Source organism: Melozone crissalis, unplaced genomic scaffold (genome assembly GCF_028551555.1).
Source record: "Melozone crissalis strain CALT ecotype California unplaced genomic scaffold, PUWL_Pcris_2 ptg000636l_1, whole genome shotgun sequence".
Taxonomy (NCBI): domain Eukaryota; kingdom Metazoa; phylum Chordata; class Aves; order Passeriformes; family Passerellidae; genus Melozone; species Melozone crissalis.
The window spans coordinates 55,840-79,895 of record NW_026536311.1 but is presented as its reverse complement, the minus strand read 5'-3'; the positions used below and the strand labels follow the sequence as shown (position 1 = coordinate 79,895).

The 24,056-nt window shown below is 53.0% G+C and overlaps 1 protein-coding gene across 1 annotated transcript; it reads right to left on the bottom strand.

Annotated features, from left to right (window-relative positions):
• Positions 1–332: 332 nt before the first annotated feature.
• LOC128950438 (mitoferrin-1-like) lies at positions 333–23,768 on the bottom strand. The gene is made up of 4 exons (XM_054295321.1): positions 23,568–23,768; positions 7,500–7,728; positions 2,872–2,928; positions 333–930 (listed from the first exon to the last, which is right to left on the bottom strand). The coding sequence occupies exons 1-4, from the start codon at positions 23,766–23,768 to the stop codon at positions 416–418; spliced, it is 1,002 nt and encodes a 333-aa protein (XP_054151296.1). The 3' UTR covers positions 333–415.
• Positions 23,769–24,056: the final 288 nt, after the last annotated feature.

Here is a 24,056-nt window from a genome sequence, read left to right as displayed (position 1 = left end):
CCCCTGGGACACTCAGTGACCAGGAATCCCTGGGGACACCCAGTGACAGGGGGACACACTCTGACCAGGAACCCCCAGAACCCCTGGGACACTCAGTGACCAGGAATCCCTGGGGACACTCAATGACAGGGGGACACACTCAGTGACCAGGAATCCCCGGAACCCCTGGGACACTCAGTGACCAGGAATCCCTGGGTACACCCAGTGACAGGGGGACACACTCAGTGACCAGGAATCCCTGGGGACACCCAGTGACAGGGGGACACACTCAGTGACCAGGAATCCCCGGAACCCCTGGAATCCCTCAGCGCCCGAGCAGCACAGGGAGATGTGCTGATGTGAATCCAGCACAATTCCAGCAGGGCTGCCCGCGAGGAGCCCAGAGAAGCTCGCACTCCCTTTCCCAGGAGGATTTTTATGTTTTTTTCTCCAGCGCGCGCTTGGTCAGGAAGTACTTGAAGAACTCGTACACGGACCAGGCGATGGCCGTGGAGGGCATCTGGTAAATGACCCTGGCCTGGACGCCCTTGAAGAAGCCGGGCAGCCCCCCGAGCTGGTACACGGTGCTGAAGGCGTTGGCCATGCCCGACAGGTGCCCCCTGATCTTGAGGGAGCTCAGGGCCGTGTTCTCCTGCGTGTTCAGCAGCGTCTTGCACACGTCCAGCGGCGTGGTGGCGGCGGCGGCCACGGCCCCGGCCACGGCGCCGGCCACGATGTGCGACTGGGGGTGGTACTGGCGGTGGGGGTTCAGGTGCTCCTGCATCAGCTCGTAGGTGATGAAGTGGATGGCCTGGAAGGGCACGTTCATGGTCAGCTGCGTGGTGTAGCTGCGGTAGAAGGCGCCCAAGCCCTCGGTCCTGTGCACCGTCCGCACGCAGCCCAGCACCGACGTGTACGGCGAGTTGAACATCTGCAGCCGCTGCTTCACCACTGCCAGGGGACACGGGGGGACAGGGACACGGCTCAGATGGGGGCAGGCCTGCCTGGCACAGCCCCCAGAGTGACCCTTCCCCACCCAAACTGACAGCCCTGAGCTGCCCAGTGCCCCCAGAACTGGGGACAGGGACACGGCTCAGATGGGGCCAGGCCTGCCTGGCACAGCCCTGAGCTCCCCTTCCCCACCCAAACCAAACCCCCCGAGCTGCCCAGTGCCCCCAGAACTGGGACAGGGACACGGCTCAGATGGGGCCAGGCCTGCCTGGCACAGCTCCAAGCTCCCCTTCCCCACACAGACTGACAGCCCTGAGCTGCCCAGTGCCCCCAGAACTGGGACAGGGACACGGCTCAGATGGGGCCAGGCCTGGCTGGCACAGCCCCCAGAGTGGCCCTTCCCCACCCAAACCAAACCCCCCGAGCTGCCCAGAGCTCAGGACAGATGTAGGGCACTGCTCAGATGAGGGCCAGGCCTGCCTGGCACAGCCCCCAGAGTGACCCCAGACCCAGCCCCAATCTCCCTTTCCCCACCCAAACCAAACCCCCGAGCTGCTCAGTGCCCCCAGAGCTCAGGACAGGGACCCTGCTCAGCTGCGGCCAGGCCTGCCTGGCACAGCTCCAAGCTCCCATTCCCCACCCAAATTGATGCCCCCAAGCTGCCCAGTGCCCCCAGAGCTTGGGACAGATGTGAGGACAGGACACTGCTCAGCTGGGGGGGCTGGCCTGCCTGGCACAGCCCTGAGCTCCCTTCCCTGATCAACCTGACCTCCCCGAGCTCCCCTTCCACACCCAAACCGATCCTCCCGAGCTGCCCAGTGCCCCCAGAACTGGGGACAGGGGCACTGCTCAGCTGTGGGGTCAGGCCAGCCTGGCACAGCCCCCAGAGTGACCCCAGGCACAGCCCTGAGCTCCCCATCCCCCCCCAAACCGACCCCCCAAGCTGCCCAGTGCCCCCAGAGCTCGGCACAGTGAGGGGACAGCTCAGAGCTCACTTCCTAATGAACCCCTCACCTCAGGTTTAATTAATGACCCTTTAGTTCTAATGAACCCCTCAGGGTTAATTACTCACCCCTCAGCCAGGCTGCACAAACACTCAGCAGTGACGAGGGCAGGACAGTGAGGTCACACCTGACATCCCCAGGGTGTCACCCACCCCTCCAGCCCCACTGGCTGCAGTGCCTCCCGCTGACTAATGAGGCCAATTAATGTAACTGATTAATCAGGGTGTGATTAACAGGATTTGATACACTGGAGGTTTCTCCTTCAGAGATTCCCAACTCTGGGCCCACTCAGCAGCACAGCCAGTGACACCGAGGGGCTGGCAGGTGGCAGCACTGTCCCTTGAGCTGCATTTTCCTCTTAATCCTCATTTTCCTGCCAATCCTCATTTTCCTGGGGCCTTCTCCTGCCACTCCACTCCCCAGCAATGTCACAGTCCCTCCGTGTGCTGATCCTGAGCAACATCAACCCCATGAGCTCAGCCTGGTTGGTCCAAAGCTTCAGGAGCACCAGAGCCACTGCCCCAAGGAGCGGCAGAATGGTGACAGTAAAGGTGGCACCAGCAAAGGGGACACCTCCCCTGGGAAGTCCCAGTGCACCTCAGAGATCCAGGGATAACAAATCCCTCCTGGCTGCTCTCCTCTCCTCCCCAGGACAGAGGAATTGGTGAGGTTGGAGCTCTCCCAGCTGGGGCAGCCCTGGATTTCCTCCTGCTCATGCCAAGGACAGAGGGAGAAGATCCAGGGGGAATTTGTGCCTGGATTCAGGGCTCTGGGGGCCTGGGTTGGTGGGTTTGGTGAGTTTGGAGGTCTCCCAACAGCCCTGGATTTCCTCCTGCTCGTGCCAAGGACAGAGGGAGAAGATCCAGGGGGGATTTGGGCCTGGATTCAGGGCTCTGGGGGCCTGGGTGTCCCGAGCGAGCAGCACTGCCAGGGTTACCTTCAGCCGGGTTCATCACGGCGTCGTGGAGCAGCGTGGCCGCACTCCCAGCGATGCCTGCAAGGAAGAGCAGCCCTGAGAAAACAAATCCTGGCTTGAAAGGGATCCCTGCCACCCAGGGGATCCAGCCAGGAGAATCCATCCAGAGGATCCCATCCAAGAGAATCCATCCAGAGGGATCCCATCCAGGGGAATCCATCCAGAGGATCCCATCCAGGGGAATCCATCCAGAGGATCCCATCCATGGGAATCCATCCAGGAGGATCCTATCCATGGGGAATCCATCCAGGGGGATCCATCCAGTGGATCCAGCCAGGAGAATCCATCCAGCGGATCCCATCCAAGAGAATCCATCCAGGGGATCCCATCCATGGGAATCCATCCAGGGGATCCCATCCAGGAGAATCCATCCAGAGGGATCCCATCCAGGAGAATCCATCCAGGGGATCTCATCCAGGGGATCCCATCCAGGGGAATCCATCCATGGGAATCCATCCAGAGGGATTCCATCCATGGGAATCCATCCAGAGGGATCCCATCCAGGAGAATCCATCCAGGAGGATCCTATCCATGGGGAATCCATCCAGGGGGATCCATCCAGTGGATCCAGCCAGGAGAATCCATCCAGCAGATCCCATCCAGGAGAATCCATCCAGAGGATCCCATCCAGGAGAATCCATCCAGAGGATCCCATCCATGGCAATCCATCCAGGGGATCCCATCCAGGAGAATCCATCCATGGGGATCCCATCCATGGGAATCCATCCAGGAGGATCCCATCCAGGAGAATCCATCCAGGAGGATCCTATCCATGGGGAATCCATCCAGGGGGATCCATCCAGTGGATCCAGCCAGGAGAATCCATCCAGCGGATCCCATCCAGGGGAATCCATCCAGAGGATCCCATCCAGGGGAATCTATCCAGAGGATCCCATCCATGGCAATCCATCCAGGGGGTCCCATCCAGGGGATCCCATCCAGGGGAATCCATCCAGGGGAATTCATCCAGGGGATCCCATCCAGGAGAATCCATCCAGGGGGATCCCATCCAGGGGAATCCATCCATGGCAATCCATCCAGGGGGATCCATCCAGGGGATCCCATCCATGGGAATCCATCCAGGAGGATCCTATCCAGGAGAATCCATCCAGGGGATGCCATCCATGGGCATCCATCCATGGGAGTCCATCCAGGGGGATCTCACCCACGGGGAATCCATCCAGGGGATCCATCCAGGGGGATCCCAAATATGGGAATCCACCCATGGAGATGCCATCCAGGGGGGTTCCATCCATGGGGGATCCATCTAGGGGGGGAACCAGCCATGGGGGAGCTCCATCCATGGGGACCCCATCCATTGGGGAGCTCCATCCATAGGGATCCCACCCATGGACAATCCATCCAGGGGGGCTTCATCCATGGGGACCCCATCCAAGGTGGATCCCATCCATGGGGTGAGTTCCTATCTATGAGGAATCCACCCACTGGGGAGCTCCATCCATGGTGGATCCATCCATGGGGAATCCATCCATTGGGGAACTCCATCCACGGAGAGGTTCCTCTCCATGGAGATCCCATCCATGGGAGAATCCATCCATGGGAATCCATCCATGGGAATCCATCCATGGGGGGGCTCCTATCCATGGAGAATCCATCCATGGTGGATCCCATCCACTGGGGATCCTATCCATCGGGAATCCATCCATTGGGGACCCCATCCATGGGGATCCCATCCATGGAGATCCCATCCACGGGAATCCATCCATTGGGGAGCTCCATCCATGGGGATCCCATCCATGGGGGGGTTCCCATCCATGGAGATCCCACCCACTGGGGATCTCATCCATGGGAATCCATCCATTGGGGAGCTCCATCCCTGGTGGATCCCATCCATGGGGATCCCATCCATGGAGATCCCATCCACTGGGGATCCCATCCATTGGGGAGCTCCATCCATGGTAGATCCCATCCATGGAGATCCCATCCATGGAGATCCCATCCACAGGAATCCATCCATTGGGGAGCTCCATCCATGGTGGATCCCATCCATGGAGATCCCATCCACTGGGGATCCCATCCATAGGAATCCATCCATTGGGGAGCTCCATCCATGGAGATCCCATCCATTGGGATCCCATCCATGGTGGATCCCATCCACTGGGGATCCTATCCACGGGGAATCCATCCATTGGGGAGCTCCACCCATGGTGGATCCCATCCATGGAAATCCCATCCACTGGGGATCCCATCCACAGGAATCCATCCATTGGGGAGCTCCATCCATGGCGGATCCCATCCATGGAAATCCCATCCATGGAGATCCCATCCACTGGGGATCCCATCCACGGGAATCCATCCATTGGGGAGCTCCATTCCTGGTGGATCCATCCATGGGGATCCCATCCATGGAGATCCCATCCATGGGAATCCATCCATTGGGGAGCTCCATCCCTGGTGGATCCATCCATGGGGATCCCATCCATGGAGATCCCATCCATGGGAATCCATCCATTGGGGAGCTCCATCCCTGGTGGATCCATCCATGGGGATCCCATCCATGGAGATCCCATCCATGGGAATCCATCCATTGGGGAGCTCCATTCCTGGTGGATCCATCCATGGGGATCCCATCCATGGAGATCCCATCCATGGGAATCCATCCATTGGGGAGCTCCATCCCTGGTGGATCCCACGCTGAAGGAGCCCCCAGGTCCCACCCCCCAGGGCCCCAGCACAGATTCCCAGGGCAGGAACCCCAGATCCACTCCCAGCCCCACCTCTGCTCTTCCCACAACAATGCCCGGGTTCCATCTCCCCAGACACCCGCGGCGCCGGAGCCAGCCGTGAGCAATGCTCACCCTGCCCTCAGCCTGTCCTAATGAGGGATCTTCATCCCTTTGCTCAGCCTGGCTCCAGTGCCCGGGCTGTGCCAACCCCAGCCAGCCGTGAGCAATGCTCACCCTGCCCTCAGCACGGCCCCAATGAGGGATTCTCATCCCTTTGCTCAGCCTGGCTCCAGTGCCCGGGCTGTGCCAACCCCAGCCAGCCGTGAGCAATGCTCACCCTGCCCTCAGCATGGCCCTAATCGGGGATTTTCACTTTGCTCAGCCTGGCTCCAGTGCCCGGGCTGTGCCAAGCCCAGCCAGCCCTGACCCATCCCTGCTCCGCTCTGCAGCCACTCCTTCCCTTTGATGTTGGCTCCAGCTCCAATTCCCTCTGGCCCAAATCATTTTGGTCATTTTGTGAATCCACAGCTCTGATTTTCCTGCTGGCACCTCAGGCCTGTAGCTACTTGAAAGGCAAACACAGGAATGTGTTTGGGGAGAAGGGATTTTATTCCCTTCCCTGAGCTCAGTCACCCCATGGCAGATTAAACCACGGGAATCTCCAGCACAAACCCTCTGGTAAAGCCCTGACTCCTCCATTCCAGGCTCTCTGCTGGCTTTAAAAATGAAATATTCCTGCTAAAAATGAAAGCACACAGAGGATGGAGGGCACTGAGTGCCCCCAGGGAAGTGAAACCTCCAGAGGTTGAGGTGATTCCTTATCACATAACTGTTGCAGTGTGTTGTAATAGCCCCTTTTACACTTCCAGGTCCCTTCCCAGGTGTGGCAATGCCCCTCTCCCTTCCCCCTCGCCCCTTGCTGAGTCCTGTCAATCAGGCTCAACACTCCAGCAAGGCCTCGTGTGGTTGGTCAAGTTCAAAGGATGCCCCTCAGGCCTGGGGGTCATTGGCCTGTCTGGGTGTCATCTTCCCCTGAGACCCCGCCCCTCTCACCTGGTTGGTGCTCACCTGTCCCCTCCCCTCCCCCTGCCCCGGGAGCTTAAAAAGGTCAATCAGACCATGCGGTCGGGATTCTGTTGGAGCCGTTCCCAAGAGTCAGACCTCTGTAACCATGGAATAAAGCTCTGGATTAAACCCTCCAGCAGAGTCCTCTCCTTTTCTCTTCACCATCACCTGAAGCCTTCCTCCTGAGGTAAACGGAGTTCCTACCAAGCCTGGACTTGTTCAGTGCCCAGCTGCAACCTCCAGCAAGCTAAAGGTGTCTCTGGGGTGACACACCACAGCTGCTGCCTTTGGCCCAGCAGCGAGGGTCAGACTGGCCCAGGCACAATCTACCTGGAAATATTGGGATTCATATTCCAATACAGAACATAACACAAGATCCACCCTTGGGTGATACCTTCAAAGGTGGGACCTGATCCTGAGGATCTTTCCCAACTTGAAGGATTCCATGGCAATATAGGAACAGCACAGCTGCACCTGAACAGCTTTTGCCCATTAAATTGATGATTTGTGCTGGAAAAATTTGAGATTAAATAAGAATTTAGATTTGGAGGTGCACTAGGCTGAGTGCAAAGCAAGCAAGGAATAGATTGATAACCACAAATGGGGATTTTTTAGGGCAAACCCCAAAAATACCATTGGTCAAGTGGCCAATGGCATTTTGATGATTTGTGCTGGAAAATTTGAGATTAAACAAGAATTGATGATTTGTGCTTGAAAATTTGAGATTAAATATGAATTTAGATTGGGAGAGGCACTAGGCTGAGTGAAAAGCAAGTAAGAAATACGTTAATAACTACAAACGGGGTAATTTGTTTTTAGGGCAAACCCCAGCAATACCATTGGCCAAGTGGCTGTTCCCTCCTGGCTGCAGAAGGTCACTGAGAGACTTTTTGGTGCTCTCGTAGCAGGCGAAGTAGAGGGCGTGGGCAGGGCCAGCGCCCAGCATGGTGACGTCGATGCCGCGCAGGGGCCGCCACAGCCCCTCGGTCCTCACCATCCTCCTGAGGGCCTCGGACACGCCCCGGTACCGCGCCCTGGGGTCGGGCTGCAGGCTCTGCATGCGGGTCTGCAACAAAGCACAGCGGGGACGGCCCCGGTTACCTCTGCAAACACGGCAATGGTTATTGAAAACATTTCTGTCACCATTTCCCATTTCTCCAACCACCAAACCCTCCGACCCCATCAGATGTCGGCACTGCCAAGCAGGAGCCATCTTCTAAACCCATTTTTTATTGTCACTATTTCCCATTTTTCCAACCACCGACCCCGTCAGATATCGGCACTGCCAAGCAGGAGCCATCTTCTAAACCCTTTCTTTTTGTCACCATCTCCCATTTTTCCAACCGCCAAACCCTCTGATCCTGTCAGATATCGGCATTGCCAAGCAGGAGCCATCTTCTAAACCCTTTCTTTTTGTCACCATCTCCCATTTTTCCAATCGCCAAACCCTCCAACCCCATCAGATATCAGCATTGCCAAGCAGGAGCCATCTTCTAAACACATTCTTTTTGTCACTATTTACCATTTTTCCAACCACCAAACCGTCTGACCCCTTCAAATATCGGCATTGCCAAGCAGGAGCCATCTTTTAAACCCATTATTTTTATCACCATTTCCCATTTTTCCAGAAGAGACCATCACCAAACCCTTCTGATCCGTTCTCCCCACCCAAGATCTCCTTCAGGTTTCATTTCCATTCCACATTTCCAGGTTTGGCATTCCAAGCAGGAATGAGGTGCCCTGACCCCCAGGGATGCCCTGACCCCAGGGGAGCTCTGACGTTGTCTCTCATCCATGGAGAAAGTTTCTGGGCTTCAAGATAGACCAGAATCCACAAAATTGTGAAATAGATTATAGAGAGTGGTGTGGGTGTGTCACTGGGTGAGGAATCGAGGTTTTGGGGTGTTTAGTGTGCTGTGGGTGGAAGCAAGATGGGGAGCATGGGGTGTCATCCTGGGTTTCTCCTTAGGGTTCACAGGGGTCCCAGGACGAGGGAAGAGATGAGAATGCTGACTTTATGCTTCAGAAGGCTGATTTATTATTTTATTATATGTATTATATTAAAAGAAAATGATATCTTGAAATTATACTAAGAGAATAGAAGAAAAGATGGAAAGGAAAAGAGGGAAGGTTCCGGGAAGAGGAGAGGAGAGGAGAGGAAAGGAGAGGAGAGGAGAGGAGAGGAGAGGAGAGGAGAGAAGAGAAGAGAAGAGAAGAGAAGAGAAGAGAAGAGAAGAGAAGAGAAGAGAAGAGAAGAGAAGAGAAGAGAAGAGAAGAGAAGAGAAGAGAAGAGAAATAATAAAATCTTGTAAGGACCAGAGAGTCTGAGCCAGCTGACTGTGATTGGCCATTAATTAAAAACAACCACATGAGACCAATCACAGATGAACCTGTTCCATTCCACAGCAGCAGGTAATTATTGTTTACATTTCATTTCTGAGGCCTCTCAGCTTCTCGAGAGAAAAGATCTGAGCAAAAAGATTTTTCATAAAATATGTCTGTGACATTCATGCTTCTTCTTCCTTCTCCTTCTCCATGGGTTTGGGTGGCATTTTGTAACTGGGCAGAAATTCCCCATTGCAGTGCTTTGGGATCAGTTATTGGGTTAAAAGGGAAAATAATCCAGGTGTCAGCTCTTAATTGGATAGTTTAGTCTTAAAGACCTTGGAACCAGAGATTGTTGGGCATTTTGTGCCTTCTAATGAAAAGCTGCTGCACTCATGCTTGTGAGGCTGTTTCACTGATCAGAAATAATAAACATTTAAATCCAAACATGAACTGGAATCTCAAGTTCCTTCAATCCAGAGCCAGAGGAACCCAGAGCTGGGACCCCCAGTTACCCACCCCAGGGTTCAGAGCCACCAGAATCCCGACATCACTGAGGGTTCATTCAGCCCCTGGATGTCCCTTATTTACCCTCATTATTTATTTACCCTGCTGGATGGAGCCCACACTCCATCCAACTGGATAAATCAGCTCTGAACCCCAATTTTGGGGGAGTTCAGCTGGAATAGAGAAGGTACAAGCCAGGCTCAAGCTCTGAACCCCAATTTTGGGGGAGTTCAGAGGGAACAGGACAAGGCTCAAGCTCTGAATCTCAATTTTGGGGTTCAGCTGAAATAGGACAAAGCTCAAGCTCTGAATCCCATTTTTAGGGGAGTTCAGCTGGAATAGAGAAGGCACAATCCAGACCCAAGCTCTGAACCCCAATTTTTGGGGGGTTCAGCTGGAACAGGACAAGGCTCAAGCTCTGAACCCCAATTTTCGGGGGGTTCAGCTGGAACAGGACAAGGCTCAAGCTCTGAACCCAAATTTTCAGGGGGTTCAGCTGGAATAGGACAAGACTCAAGCTCTGAACCCCAATTTTGGGGGAGTTCAGCTGGAATGGGACAAGGCTCAAGCACTGAACCCCAATTTTGGAGGGGTTCAGCCGGAACAGGACAAGGCTCAAGCTCTGAACCCCAGTCTTGGGGGGGTTCAGCTGGAACAGGACAAGGTTCCAGCCAAGCTCAAGCACTGAACCCCAACTTCGGGGGGTTCAGCTGGAACAGGACAAGGCTCAAGCTCTGAACCCCACTTTTGAGGGAGTTCAGCTGGAACAGGACAAGGTTCCAGCCAAGCTCAAGCACTGAACCCCAACTTCGGGGGGTTCAGCTGGAACAGGACAAGACTCAAGCTCTGAACCCCAATTTTCGGGGGGTTCAGCTGGAACAGGACAAGGCTCCAGCCAGGCTGTGACCCCCAGGCTGCTCCTGCAGGGAAGTGCAACCTCTGCTCTGCTTTAGCCACGGAAACCCCGAGGTCTGAGGTGACGAAATCCAGGCAGGGCTGTAATTTTCTCCTGCTTTCAACAGCCTGACTCTGCCCCAGCTTGTCCCTCCTGCAGCTGCCCAGCAGCTTGGGCAGTTCCTAGAAGGGCAAACTGGGAACACTGGGAATAGTCAGGAATTCCCTGAAAAGGAGAAAATTCAGGGCCAGTGTCCCCCAGAAGCTCTGAGAGGTTCCTTGTCCCCGTTTTCCCCTCAGCTCCTGGTGGTTTTCTGCCCTGAGGGCCTGGCAGGGAATTCCAGCTGCATTTCTGTCCCTTGGGGTTGTTTTCTGTCACAGATTTGAAACCAGCTGAGCTCCTGGCACCCAAAGCTGCTCCAAAGCTCGCTGCCACCACTCCATTACACAACTTTCCCCTCAGGAAAATTCCCTGGAGCTCCTTCAGGGCTCAAAGGCCTGGAGGTGACAATGACAACACGTGAGGGGTCCCAGGACCCCAATCAGCACTGGGTAAAAACATTGAACTTCCACAGCCATGCCTGGAAATCCTGAGCCCCAAAATGCTCACAGGTCCCTGGGTACAAACCCCAAATCTCCACAGCCATCCCTGGGAATCCTAAATCCCAAAATCCCCACAGATCCCTGGGTAAAACCCCAAATCTCCACAGGATCCCAGGAAATCCTGAGCCCCAAAATCCCCACAGATCCCTGGGTAAAACCCCAAATCTCCACATCCATCCCAGGAAATCCTGAGCAGTGAAATCCCCACAGATCCCTGGGTAAAAACCCCAAATCTCCACAGCAATCCTGGGAAATCCTGAGCCCCAAAATCCCCACAGATCCCTGGGTACAAACCCCAAAATCCCCACAGCCATCCCAGGAAATCTTGAGCCCCAAAATCCCCACAGATCCCTGGGTAAAACCCCAAATCTCCAGAGGCATCCCTGGAAATCCTGAGCCTCGAAATGCCCACAGACCCCTGGGTAAAACCCCAAACCTCCACTGCCATGTCAGGAAATCCTGAGCCCCAAAATCCCCACAGATCCCTGGGTAAAACCTCAAAACTCCACAGCAATCCCTGGGAATCCTGAGCCCCAAAATCCCCAAAGATCACTGAGTATAAACCCCAAACCTCCACAGCAATCCCAGGAAATCCTGAACCCCAAAATCCCCACAGATTCCTGGGTAAAATCCCAAACTTCCACAGCAATCCCAGGAAATCCTGAGCAGTGAAATCCTCACAGATCACTGGGTAAAACCCCAAACCTCCACAGCCATCCCTGGGAATCCTGAGCAGTGAAATCCCCACAGGTCCCTCCTGTTTTCCCTGTGGAAAAGGTCCAAAACTGAGACAGGCCATGGAGGTGGCCAAGGAAGACCTGAAATTCCAGCCAAATTTTTAAGGTTTTTAAAGTGGATTTACCCCAAATTCCATCAGCCCACAGCCCAGAGGAGCCCACACAGGCTGCAGTTTGCATCAGCCGCCCATCACTCATAGGTAAAACAGGACTGACAGCTCAAGGAGCAGATAAAACCAGGACTAACAGCCCTTAAAACCAGGGCTAAATGCCCAAGGAGTAACCAAAATCCAGGTTCAACAGGACAAACTGCCCAAGGAATAACCAAACCCTGGGTAAAACAGGACTAACAGCCCAAGGAATAACCAAAATCTGAGTAAAACAGGACTAACAGCCCAAGGAATAACTAAAACCTGGGTAGAACAAGACTAACAGCTCAAGGAGCAGATAAAACCAGGACTAAATGCCCAAGGACTAACCAAAATCCAGGTTCAACAGGACTAACAGCCCAAGGAAGAGATAAAACCAGGACAAACTGCCCAAGGAATAACCAAACCCTCAGTAGAACAGGACAAACAGCCCAAGGAGCAGAAAAATCAGGATTCAGCAAGGCAAGGAGTAGCCAAAAGCAGGAATCAAGAGGGCAAATATCCAAAGAATAACCAAAATCAAGAAAAACATTCCAAGGAATTACCAAAATCTGGATTTAACAGGACAAACTGCCCAAGGAATTACCAAAACTGGATTTAACAGGACAAACTGTGCAAGGAATGATCAAATTCAGGATTTAGGATGGCAAACTGCCCAAGGGATAACCAAAACCTGGGTTGAACTGAACTAAAAGTACAAGGAATAACCAAAACCTGGATTTAGGAGAAAAAATAGCCCAGGGGAATAACCAAAATCCAGATTTAGGAGAATAAACTGCTCAAGGAATAATCAAAATCAGGATTTAGGAGGACAAGCAGCCTAAGGAATAATAAAATCCAGATTTAGGAGGACAAACTGCCCAAGGAATAATGAAAACCTGGGTTTAACAGGACAAAATGCCCAAGGAATAATCAAAACTTGGATTTAGGACATCAAACAGCCCAAGGAATAACCAAATCCAGATTTAAGAGAACACACAGCCAGAGAAATAACCAGAAACAGGATTTAGGAGGACCAAGGAATAACCAAAATCAGGATTTAACAGGACTAACAGCCCAAGGAGCAGATAAAACCAGGATTCAGAAGGCAAGGAGTAGCCAAAAGCAGGAATCAAGAGGACAAATACCCAAAGAATAACCAAAATCAAGAAAAACATTCCAAGGAATTACCAAAACTGGATTTAACAGGACAAACTGTGCAAGGAATGATCAAATTCAGGATTTAGGACAGCAAACTGCCCAAGGAATAACCAAAACTGGATTGAACTGAACTAAAAGTACAAGGAATAACCAAAACCTGGATTTAGGAGAAAAAATAGCCCAGGGGAATAACCAAAATCCAGATTTAGGAGAATAAACTGCTCAAGGAATAATCAAAATCAGGATTTAGGAGGACAAGCAGCCTAAGGAATAATAAAATCCAGATTTAGGAGGACAAACTGCCCAAGGAATAATGAAAACCTGGGTTTAACGGGACAAAATGCCCAAGGAATAATCAAAACTTGGATTTAGGACATCAAACAGCCCAAGGAATAACCAAATCCAGATTTAAGAGAACACACAGCCAGCAGAGAATAACCAGAAACAGGATTTAGGAGGACCAAGGAATAACCAAAATCAGGATTTAACAGGGACTAACAGCCCAAGGAGCAGATAAAACCAGTCAGAAGTCAAGGAGTAGCCAAAAGCAGGAATCAAGAGGACAAATACCCAAAGAATAACCTAAATCAAGAAAAACATTCCAAGGAATTACCAAAACTGGATTTAACAGGACAAACTGTGCAAGGAATGATCAAATTCAGGATTTAGGACAGCAAACTGCCCAAGGAATTACCAAAACCTGGATTGAACTGAACTAAAAGCACAAGGAATTACCAAAACCTGGATTTAGGAGAACAAATAGCCCAGGGAATAACCAAAATCCAGATTTAGGAGGACAAACTGCCCAAGGAATAATCAAAATCCAGATTTAGGAGGACAAGAAGCCCAAGGAATAACCAAAATCAGGATTGGATAGAACTAAAGCACAAGGAATAACCAAAACCTGGATCTGACAGGACAAACTGCCCAAGGAATAACCAAAATCCGGATTTAGAAGAACATACAGCCAGAGGAATAACCAAAATTGGGATTTAGGAGGACAAACAGCCCAAGGAATAACCAAAATCAGGATTTTTGAGAATAAACAGCCAGGAATAACCAAAATCAGGTTTAGGAGGATCAAGGAATAACCAAAACCAGGATTTGGGAGGACAAACAGCCCAGGCAGTAACCAAATCAGGATTTAGAAGAACAAACTGCCCAAGGAATAACCAAAAACTGGATTTAGGAGGACAAACAGCCCAAAGAATAACCAAAATCCAGATTTTGGAGAACAAACTGCCCATGGAATAACCATATCCAGATTTAGGAGGACAAACAGTCCAGGCAATAACCAAAATCAGGATTTTGGGGAGCAAACAGCCCAAGGAATAACCAAAAACTGGATTTAGGAGGACCAAGGAATAACCAAAACTAGGATTTAGAAGAACAAACTGCCCAAGCAGTAACCAAATCCAGATTTAGAAGAACAGCCCAAGGAATAACCAAAACTGAGATTTAGGAGGACAAACAGCCCAAGCAATAACCAAATTGGGATTTAGAAGAACAAACAGCCCAAGGAATAATCAAAATCAGGATTTTGGGGAACAAACAGCCCAGGCAATAACCAAACCCAGGATTTGGGAGGACAAACACCCAAAGGAATAACCAAAATCCAGGTTTAGGAGAATAAACAACCAGAGGAATAACCAAGATCAGGATTTGGGAGAACAAACAGCCCAGGCAATAATGAAATCCAGATTTAGGAAAACAAACAGCCGAGGCAATAACTAAATCAGGATTTTGGGGAACAAAATGCCCAAGGAATAACTAAATTCAGATTTAGAAGAACAGAATAACCAAAAACTGGATTTTGGGGGAACAAACAGCCCAGGCAATAACCAAAATCAGGGTTTGGGAGGACAAACTGCCCAAGCAATAACTAAATCAGGATTTGGGAGAACAGCCCAAGGAATAACCAAAACCTGGATTTAGAGGCCAAACAGCCCAAGGAATAACCAAATTCAGATTTAGGAGGACAAACATCCCAGACAATAACCAAAATCAGGATTTGGGGAGAACAAACAGCCCAAGCAATAATGAAATCCAGATTTAGAAGAACAGCCCAAGGGAATAACCAAAACCTGGATTTAGGAGGACCAAGGAATAACCAAAACCCAGAATTAGGAGGACAAACCGCCCAGGCAATAACCAAACCCAGGGTTTAGAAGAACAAACTGCCAGGCAATAACTAAATCAGGATTTGGGAGAACAGCCCAAGGAATAACCAAAACCTGGATTTAGGAGGACAAACTGCCCAAGGAATAACCAAAATTGGGATTTTGGGGAACAAACAGCCCAGGCAGTAACTAAATCAGGATTTTGGGGAACAAACACCCCAAGCAATAACCAAAACCTGGATTTTGGGGAACAAACTGCCCAGGGAATAACCAAAATCAGGGTTTAGGAGGACCAAGGAATAACCAAAACCAGGATTTAGAAGAACAAACAGCCCAGACAATAACCAGATTTAGGAGGACAAACTGCCCAACCAATAAACCAAAATCAGGTTTTGGGGAACAAACAGCCTGAGAAATAACCAAAATCAGGATTTGGGAGAACAGCTCAAGGAATAACTAAAACCTGGATTTAGGAGGACAAACTGCCCAAGGAATAACCAAAATCAGGATTTTAGAGAACAGCCAAGGCAATAACCAAACCCAGGATTTTTGAGAATAAACAGCCCAAGCAAGAACCACATCCAGGATTTAGCAGAACAAACTGCCCAGGCAATAACCCAAATCCAGATTTAGGAGGACAAACTGCCCAAGGAATAACGAAAATCAGGGTTTTGGGGAACAAACAGCCTGAGAAATAACCAAAATCAGGAATTAGGAGGATCAAGGAATAACCAAAACAGGGTTTAGGAGGACCAAGGAATAACCAAAACCAGGATTTGGGAGGACAAACAGCCCAAGGAATAACCAAAATCAGGATTTGGGAGGACAAACAGCCCAGGCAATAACCAAAATCGGATTTGGGAGAACAGCTCAAGGAATAACTAAAACCTGGATTTAGGAGGACAAACAGCCCAAGCAATAACCAAACCCAGGATTTTGGGGAACAAACTGCCCAGTAATAACTAAATCAGGATTTTGGGGAACAAACAGCCCAAGGAATAACCAAAATCAGGATTTAGAAGAACAGCCCAGGGAATAACCAAATCCAGATTTAGGAGGACAAACACCCCCAAGCAATAACCAAACGCAGGATTTTGGGGAACAAACAGCCCAAGCAAGCAGCACACCCAGGATCTCTGCTGCCCAGCCCAAGGCAGCTCTGAGGGAGGGAGCCGAGTTTCTCCGGGCTGCAGGAGATGGTTTCAGATGGCTTCAGTGCTCTCCCCTATCTGCAGCCACCCAGCAGCTCCTGCAGCCTCACCCCCTGACGAGCAGCCAGGAAATTCCTCCCCACCTCCCGCAATTAATCCCCTTGCACAAGGCAGCAGCGCAGGGCCTGCCGCAGCACCCTGCCCGTGCCGGGCAGGAAAAAACAAAAATCCAAAAAAAAACCACCCCAGGAGTGCCAGGGTCAGGCTGGGGCAGCTCCCGGGGCACAGCTGGGTCCTGCTGGGTGTGATTTGGGAGCAGCCCCAGTGCTGTTTGCGGGCTGGGTTTAGCCAGGATTGCTTTTCCCAGGTCTGTTTTTGGACATGCTGGCAGAGGTTTGCCACCCCACAAACACCCTCAGACCTCATTTGTCACCCTACAAACACCCTCAGACCCCATTTGATACCCAACAAGCACCCTCAGATCTCATTTGATACCCCACAAACACCCTCAGACCCCCATTTGCCACCCCACAAACACCCTCAGATCTCATTTGCCACCCCACAAACACCTCAGACCCCATTTGCCACCCCACAAACACCCTCAGACCCCATTTGCCACCCTACAAACACCCTCAGACCCCATTTGCCACCCTACAAACACCCTCAGACCCCATTTGATACCCAACAAGCACCCTCAGATCTCATTTGATACCCCACAAACACCCTCAGACCCCATTTGCCACCCCACAAACACCCTCAGATCTCATTTGCCACCCCACAAACACCCTCAGACCCCATTTGCCACCCCACAAACACCCTCAGACCCCATTTGCACCCTACAAATACCCTCATAACTCCTAAGCTCTGAACCCCACGTTGGGAAGAGCCCCAGAACTCCTCCAGTGCTGTTTTCTGGTTGGGTTTTAGCCAGAATTGCTTTTTCCAAGTCTCTGTTTTGCACATTCTAGCAGAGGTTTGCCACCCTAAAAACACCCTCAGACCCCATTTGATACCCTACAAACACCCTCAGATCTCCTTTACCACCCCACAAACACCCTCAGACCCCATCTGACACCCCACAAACACCCTCAGACCCCGTTTGCCTTTTGTTTGGGGTTTATTCATTGATTTTCTCTGAGCACAACCTGCTTAACCTGGGTTCATGTGACAGAGGGGCACAAAGGGAACACAAGATGCTTTTCCATCTGAGCCCCAGTTTTGGGGGAGTTCAGGTGTAACAGGGACAAGTCAAGCTCAAGCTCTGAATCCCAATTTTGGGGGAGTTCAGCTGGAACAGGACAAGGCTCAAGCTCTGAACCCCACGTTGGGAAGAGCCCCAGAACTCCTCCAGTGCTGTTTTCTGGGTGGGTTTTAGCCAGAATTGTTTTTTTCCAGGTCTCTGTTTTGCACATGCTGGCAGAGGTTTGACACCCCACAAACACCCTCAGACCCTGTTTGCCTTTTGTTTGGGGTTTATTCATTGATTTTCTCCTGAGCACAAGCTGCTCTTCCCAGGTTCATGTGACAGAGGGGCACAAAGGGAACACAAGATGCTTTTCCAGCTGAACCCCAGTTTTGGGGGACTTCAGCTGGAATAGGACAAGGCTCAAATCAAGCTAAAGCTCTGAACCCCAATTTTGGGGGAGTTCAGCTGGAACAGCACAAAGCACAAGCCAGGCTTAAGCTCTGAACCCCAATTTTGGGAGAGTTCAGTAGGAACAGGACAAGTCAAGCGAAAGCTCTGAACCCCAGTTTTGGAATAGGAGAAGGCTCCAGTCAAGTTAAAGCTCTAAACTCCAATTTTGGGGGATTTCAGTTGGAACAGCACAAAACACAAGTCAAACTAAAGCTCTGAACCCCATTTTTGGGGGAATTCAGCTGGAAACAGTACAAGGCTCAAGCTCTGAACCCCAGTTTTGGGGGAGTTCAGCTGGAACAGCCCCCAGGGAGCAGCACAGCCATGGGAGGGGAGCAGAGGGTCAGCCCAGCAGCTTATCCAGGAATTCCCAACATCCCAAAACTGCCCCTCAGCTGGAACATGAGGAACTGCTGGAACATGAGGAATGGGGGGACGCACAATCTCCCACACCAAAGCCCACAGAACCCACAGCCCTGCCTCCCTCAGAGGTCCTGCTGGGCTTCAGGAGCTTTGTGACCGCAGTGAAACTCCAAAGCCAGGCCAGGTCTTCATGGAAAAGGATTTATTGTGTCTCTAGAACCATTGGCACCCTCTGCCAGAAGGGAGGTGCCAGCCCTGCACACCTCCAGTTTCTCCCCCCCAGCAATTAATGAATCCCCAAGGGGAGCAAAACTGTTCCTACATCCCCAGGGGAGCAAAACTGTTCCTCACATCCCCAAAAGGAGTAAAACTGTTCCTACATCCCCCAAAGGGAGCAAAACTGTTCCTCACATCCCCAAAAGGAGTAAAACTGTTCCTACATCCCCAAGGGAACAAAACTGTTCCTACATCCCCAGGGGAACAAAACTGCTCCTAAATCCCCAAAGGGAGCAAAACCGTTCCTACATCCCCCAAGGGAGCAAAACTGTTCCCCAAATCCCCAAGGAACAAAACTGTTCCTACATCCCCAAGGGAACAAAACTGTTCCTACATCACCCAAAGGGAGCAAAACTGTTCCTACATCACCCAAAGGGAGCAAAACTGTTCCTCACATCCCCAAAAGGAGTAAAACTGTTCCCCAAATCCCCAAGGGAGCAAAACTGTTCCTACATCCCCAGGGGAAAAAAAACTGCTCCTAAATCCCCAGGGGAGCAAAACTGTTCCTACATCTGTAAGGGGAACAAAACTGTTCCCCAAATCCCCAAAAGGAGCAAAACTGTTCCTCACATCCTCAAGGGAACAAAACTGTTCCTCACATCCCCAAAAGGAGTAAAACTGTTCCTACATCCCCAAGGGGAGTAAAACTGTTCCTCACATCCCCAAGGGAGCAAAACTGATCCTCACATCTGTAAGGGGAGCAAAACTGTTCTTCCATCCCCAAGGGGAACAAAACTGTTCCTGCATCACCAAGGGAACAAAACTGCTCCTAAATCCCCAAGGGAGCAAAACTGTTCCTACATCCCCATCCTTTGTTTTCCCAGCCTTTGGGAAACCAGCTCCAGCACAGAAGTCACCGAATGGGTCAGGGCAGGAGGAGGAGGCTCCAGGGGAGCCGTCCAGGAGCTCCTTTTGCGCTGCCTTCAGGAGTCCTTGACTCGTTGATCCCTCTGCATCACTTGGGGATGGATCAGGGCTCCCAGCACAGCTGGTTTTGCAGCAGCCACAAACAAAAACAAGCCTGACAAGTGTGAGAAACACCCTCAGCATCCCCAAAAACCCAGCCCAGGGTGTCCAAACAAGCAGAGCTGAGGGGAAAGGCAGAGGAACAGTGCAGGTGAGGCTGCAGCTCAAGAGGTAAAAAAATAAACACAAATTATTATTTATTATTTGGAAAATAATGGGGAGGAAAAGAGTGCAGATTGGAGCTGGATATTGGGAAGGAATTTTTCCCTGTGAGGGAGGAAGGAGGGATGGAATTCCCAGAGGGGCTGTGGCAGGTTGGGGCACCCTGGGACAGTGGGAGGTGTCCCTGGCCTGGGGTGGCCCCGGGGGATTTTAAGGTCCCTTCCCACCCACACCATGCTGGGATTCCGTGACCCCATCAAGCTCAGGGGTTGTGCAAGTGTGTGCAGCAAATAATTCCCCAAATTGCGACATTTTCAGTTTCTCTTTGGGAGGAAATGACTCGCTGGAGGCAGCCAGGAGGAACCTCAGGGCAGGAGCTGCACCTGCAGAAAACCCGACCTGGCCTAGGCTGGAACTGCACCACTGAGGGAAAGCTTTGCTCCTTGTCAAAGGGGCTGCCACGATACTGTGAAAGGGCTGAGTTGTTACTGGATTACAGCTCCACAAGAAAACAAAACCTCTTTAGGGATCAAGCCTCCCATTTTGGGTCAGCTGTCCCTTTGCCCACAGCAGCCAGGTGGAGCAGGGTGAGTGCCCGGGCAGGAGCAGATCCCGGCGGGGTTTTGCTGCGTCCCAGCACACAGAGGGGCCCTGCAGCGTTTCCCGCAGCAGCCGGAGGGATTTATCCGCTCCCGATCGGGGATTTGGGATTGGGGACTGGGAATTGGGGATTTGGGATTGCCCCGGCCCGGCCCCGCCGCCGCTCCCGGAGCTTTTCCCTCAGAGCGCCTCCCCCTCCAGGAAACCGGCGCCGCTTTCATTTCTGCTCCGCTCGGCTCTCCCGCCGAGGAAAGCGCTGCACAATTCTGAGGGACAACACCCACAGCTGTGCCAGGAGCGGGCACAACCCCCTGAGCTGCCTGTGCCACCCTCAGGGGTGGGCACCAACCCCGCAGCCACGGGGACATCCCCGATCTGAGAGCGAGCCGGGTGCTGCGGGGACAGACCCCCAGGGAAAACAGGGCGCGAAAACCGGGAATGTTCCCTTTGAGTGCTCGTAACGCTGGCAGGAGCTGCACAAGCCAAAGCATTTTCCTCCCCTCTGCCCCTTTCTACTCTTTCAGGGAGCCCTGGACGAAAGGAGAAGGGATTGCAACATCTCATGATTCATCGAGGCACTTCGGCTTTTCCCGGCTTTCCCTCTTCTTTTGAAGGCCCCACAGCAACAAAGCGGCAGGGCAGAGCCAGGAATTATCCTTCAGGATGATTCCCACACTCTGCAGACACTGGGAAGCCTTTTCTGAGCGTGCTGGAGCATCAGCAGCTCCAAAATCCACCAACAGCTCCTCCTCAAACACCCAAGCCACTCACCCATCCTGGCGGCTCTTCCCTCCTGAGCTGGGATCCCAAAGCTCTGGGAGGGAAAAGCTCCCAGGCAGCCCCTGATCCCAGTTCCTGAGCTGGGATTTCCAAAGCTCCCAGCATGGAAAAGCTCCCAGGGAGCTCCTGATCCCAAAGCCCCGAGAGGGAAAAGCTCCCAGGGAGCCCCTGATCGCAGTTCTGAGTTGGGATCCCAAAGCTCCCAGCATGGAAAAGGTCCTAGGGAGCCCCTGATCCCAAAGCTCCAGGAGGGAAAAGCTCCCAGGGAGCTCCTGATCCCAAAGCTCTGTAAGGGAAAAGCTCCCAGGGAGCTCCTGATCCCAAAGTCCCTGGGAGGGAAAAGCTCACAGGCAGCCCCTGATCCCAGTTCCTGAGCTGGGATTTCCAAAGCTCCCAGCATGGAAAAGCTCCCAGGGAGCTCCTGATCCCAAAGCTCTGTAAGGGAAAAGCTGCCCAAGGAGCTCCTGATCCCAGTTCCTGAGCTGGGATCCCAAAGCTCTGTAAGGGAAAAGCTCACAGGGAGCCCCTGATCCCAGTTCCTGAGTTGGGATCCTAAAGATCCAGGAGGGAAAAGCTCACAGGGAGCCCCTGATCTCAAAGCTCCCAGCATGGAAAAGCTCCCAGGCAGCCCCTGATCCCAAAGCTCCGAGAGGGAAAAGCTCCCAGGCAGCCCCTGATCCCAAAGCTCTGTAAGGGAAAAGCTCACAGGGAGCTCCTGATCCCAGTTCCTGAGCTAGGATTCCCAAAGCTCCCAGCATGGAAAAGCTCCCAGGGAGCTCCTGATCCCAAAGCTCTGTAAGGGAAAAGCTCACAGGGAGCCCTTGATCCCAAAGCTCTGTAAGGGAAAAGCTCCCTGGGAGCTCCTGATCCCAAAGCTCCAGGAGGGACAAGCTGCCCAGGGAGCCCCTGATCGCAGTCCCAGGGATGCCAGCAGGGCTCTGGTGGCACCGGGCTGGCATCTCCCAGTCCAGGGAGCAGCACCGGGGCTGTCACCTCTGCCCCAGCGCTGTGCAAATCCCCCAGAGCTGCAGGACAGCCCCCAGAAACTGCGGGGATTTGGGGGTGACACCTCAGGGACTGCCCAGTGCCTTCCTTGCCCTGGGAGCCTTGGGCACCCCCAACATTCCATGGACAGTTCCCTCACATGCGAGCCAACATTCCATGGACACTTTGCTCATCTGCGCCCCAACATTCCATGGACACTTCCCCCCACGTTCCATAGACACTTTCCTTCATGTGTACCCCAACATTCCATGGACACTTTCCCCCCACATTTGCTCCTCAACATTCCATGGACACTTCACCTGTCTGCATCCCAAGATCCCTTACCCATCCCCACCTCTCCTGCACCCCAACATCCCCTCCCCGCTCTCCCCCCTTGCACCCCCAATTTCTTGCAATTTTCCTCCCTTGCACCCCAAAAACTCTTACATGTCCCTCAGACCCCAACAACCCCCTGAACCCCCAGTGCCCCTTTCACCCCAACAACTCCTTACACATTTCTCCTTGCACCCCAAGAGCTCCTTGCATACCTCTTACACTCCCCCTCTTGCACCCCAATAACCGCTTGCACACACCCCTCTTGTACCCCAAAGAAACCTCGCACTCCCAGCACTTCTTTTACCCCAAAACCCCTCACACTCCCTCTCCCTACACCCCAATAACGACTGCACACCTCTCACATTCCCCCCTTGCACCCCAATAACCGCTCGCACACTCCCCCCTCTTGCACCCCAAAGACACACCCCCAGCACTTCTTACACCCCAAAATCCATCACATACCTCTCCCTCTCCCTGCACCCCACAAGTTCCTGCACCCCAATAACCGCTTGCACACCTCTTACACTCCCCTCTCCTTGCACCCCAATGACACTTACACACTCCCCTCTTGCACCCCAGGAAGTTCCTGCACCCCAAAACCCCTCGCACGCCTCTCTCACTCCCCTTTCCCTGCACCCCAATAACGCTTGCACACCTCTCCCTCTCCCCGCACCCCACAAGTCCCTGCACCCCAATAACGCTCGTACACCTCTCAGATTCCCCTCTCCCTGCACCCCACAAGTTCCTGCACCCCAAAACCCCTTGCACACCTCTTACACTCCCTCTCCCTGCACCCCACAAGTTCTTGGACCCCTAAAATCCCTCGCACTCCTTCTTCCTGCACCCCAATAACGCTCGCAACACCTCTAACACTCCCCTCTCTCTACACTCCACAAGTCCCTGCACCCCAATAACTGCCTGCCCACCTCTCCCACTCCCTCTCCCTCTCCCTGCACCCCAATAACGCTCGCACACCTCTCATACTCCCTTTCCCTGCACCCCAATAACCGCTCGCACCCTTCCCTCTCCCCGTCCGCCCGAACACTCCGCTCCCCTCGCTGCTGTCCCGCTCCCCTCAGCATCCCCGGCCGCCCCTCCCGTGTGCCCCCGGCCCATTCCGGACCTGCCGCCCCCCCGTGCGCGGCTCCCCCGGCGCTCGCCGCGTTCCCCGCGCACCTTGACCGAGTCCACGGGGTACATGATCGTGTGCTCCATGATCCCCGCCACGGCCCCGGCCACCATGTGCGTGCCGAGCGCGACGCTGCTGGGCAGGCTCTCGTAGTCCTCGCTGTCCGCCAGCCCGGCCCCGGCGGCGGCGGGGGGCCCGGGGCCCGGCGGGGCGGCGGCGCTGCCCGCCATGGCACAGCCCAGCTCCATCCGCCGGCACCGGGGCCGCGGGCCGGGCTGGGACACCGGTACCGGGGGTGGGGGGGGGCTGAGGGGGGCACTGGGACCGCGCGCCGCCCAACCGCCTTTAAAGCCGTGCTCGCCACGCCCATCCCCGCCTGACCAATCAGCGAGGCGCGCATTCGTGACATCGCTGGGCGGGAAAGTGATTGGCAGGAATATTAACCAATAGAAGGTGAGAAGCGAGAAGCAAAGAGCTGTGATTGGCTGTAGTAGTGGAGGATGGGCGGGGCGTAGCCGTGAGGGCGGGTGCGTTGT

What these genes read in the sequence shown, in the direction of transcription:
- LOC128950438 (XM_054295321.1), bottom strand. Translation starts at nt 23,768, where the DNA reads ATGGAGCTGGGCTGTGCCATGGCGGGCAGCGCCGCCGCCCCGCCGGGC. An exon ending in GAACAGCCACTTGGCCAATG is followed by an intron (nt 2,929 to 7,499) that starts GTATTGCTGGGG and finishes TCTTCCTTGCAG; the next exon opens with GCATCGCTGGGAGTGCGGCC. An exon ending in CGTGATGAACCCGGCTGAAG is followed by an intron (nt 931 to 2,871) that starts GTAACCCTGGCA and finishes GTCCCCTGGCAG; the next exon opens with TGGTGAAGCAGCGGCTGCAG.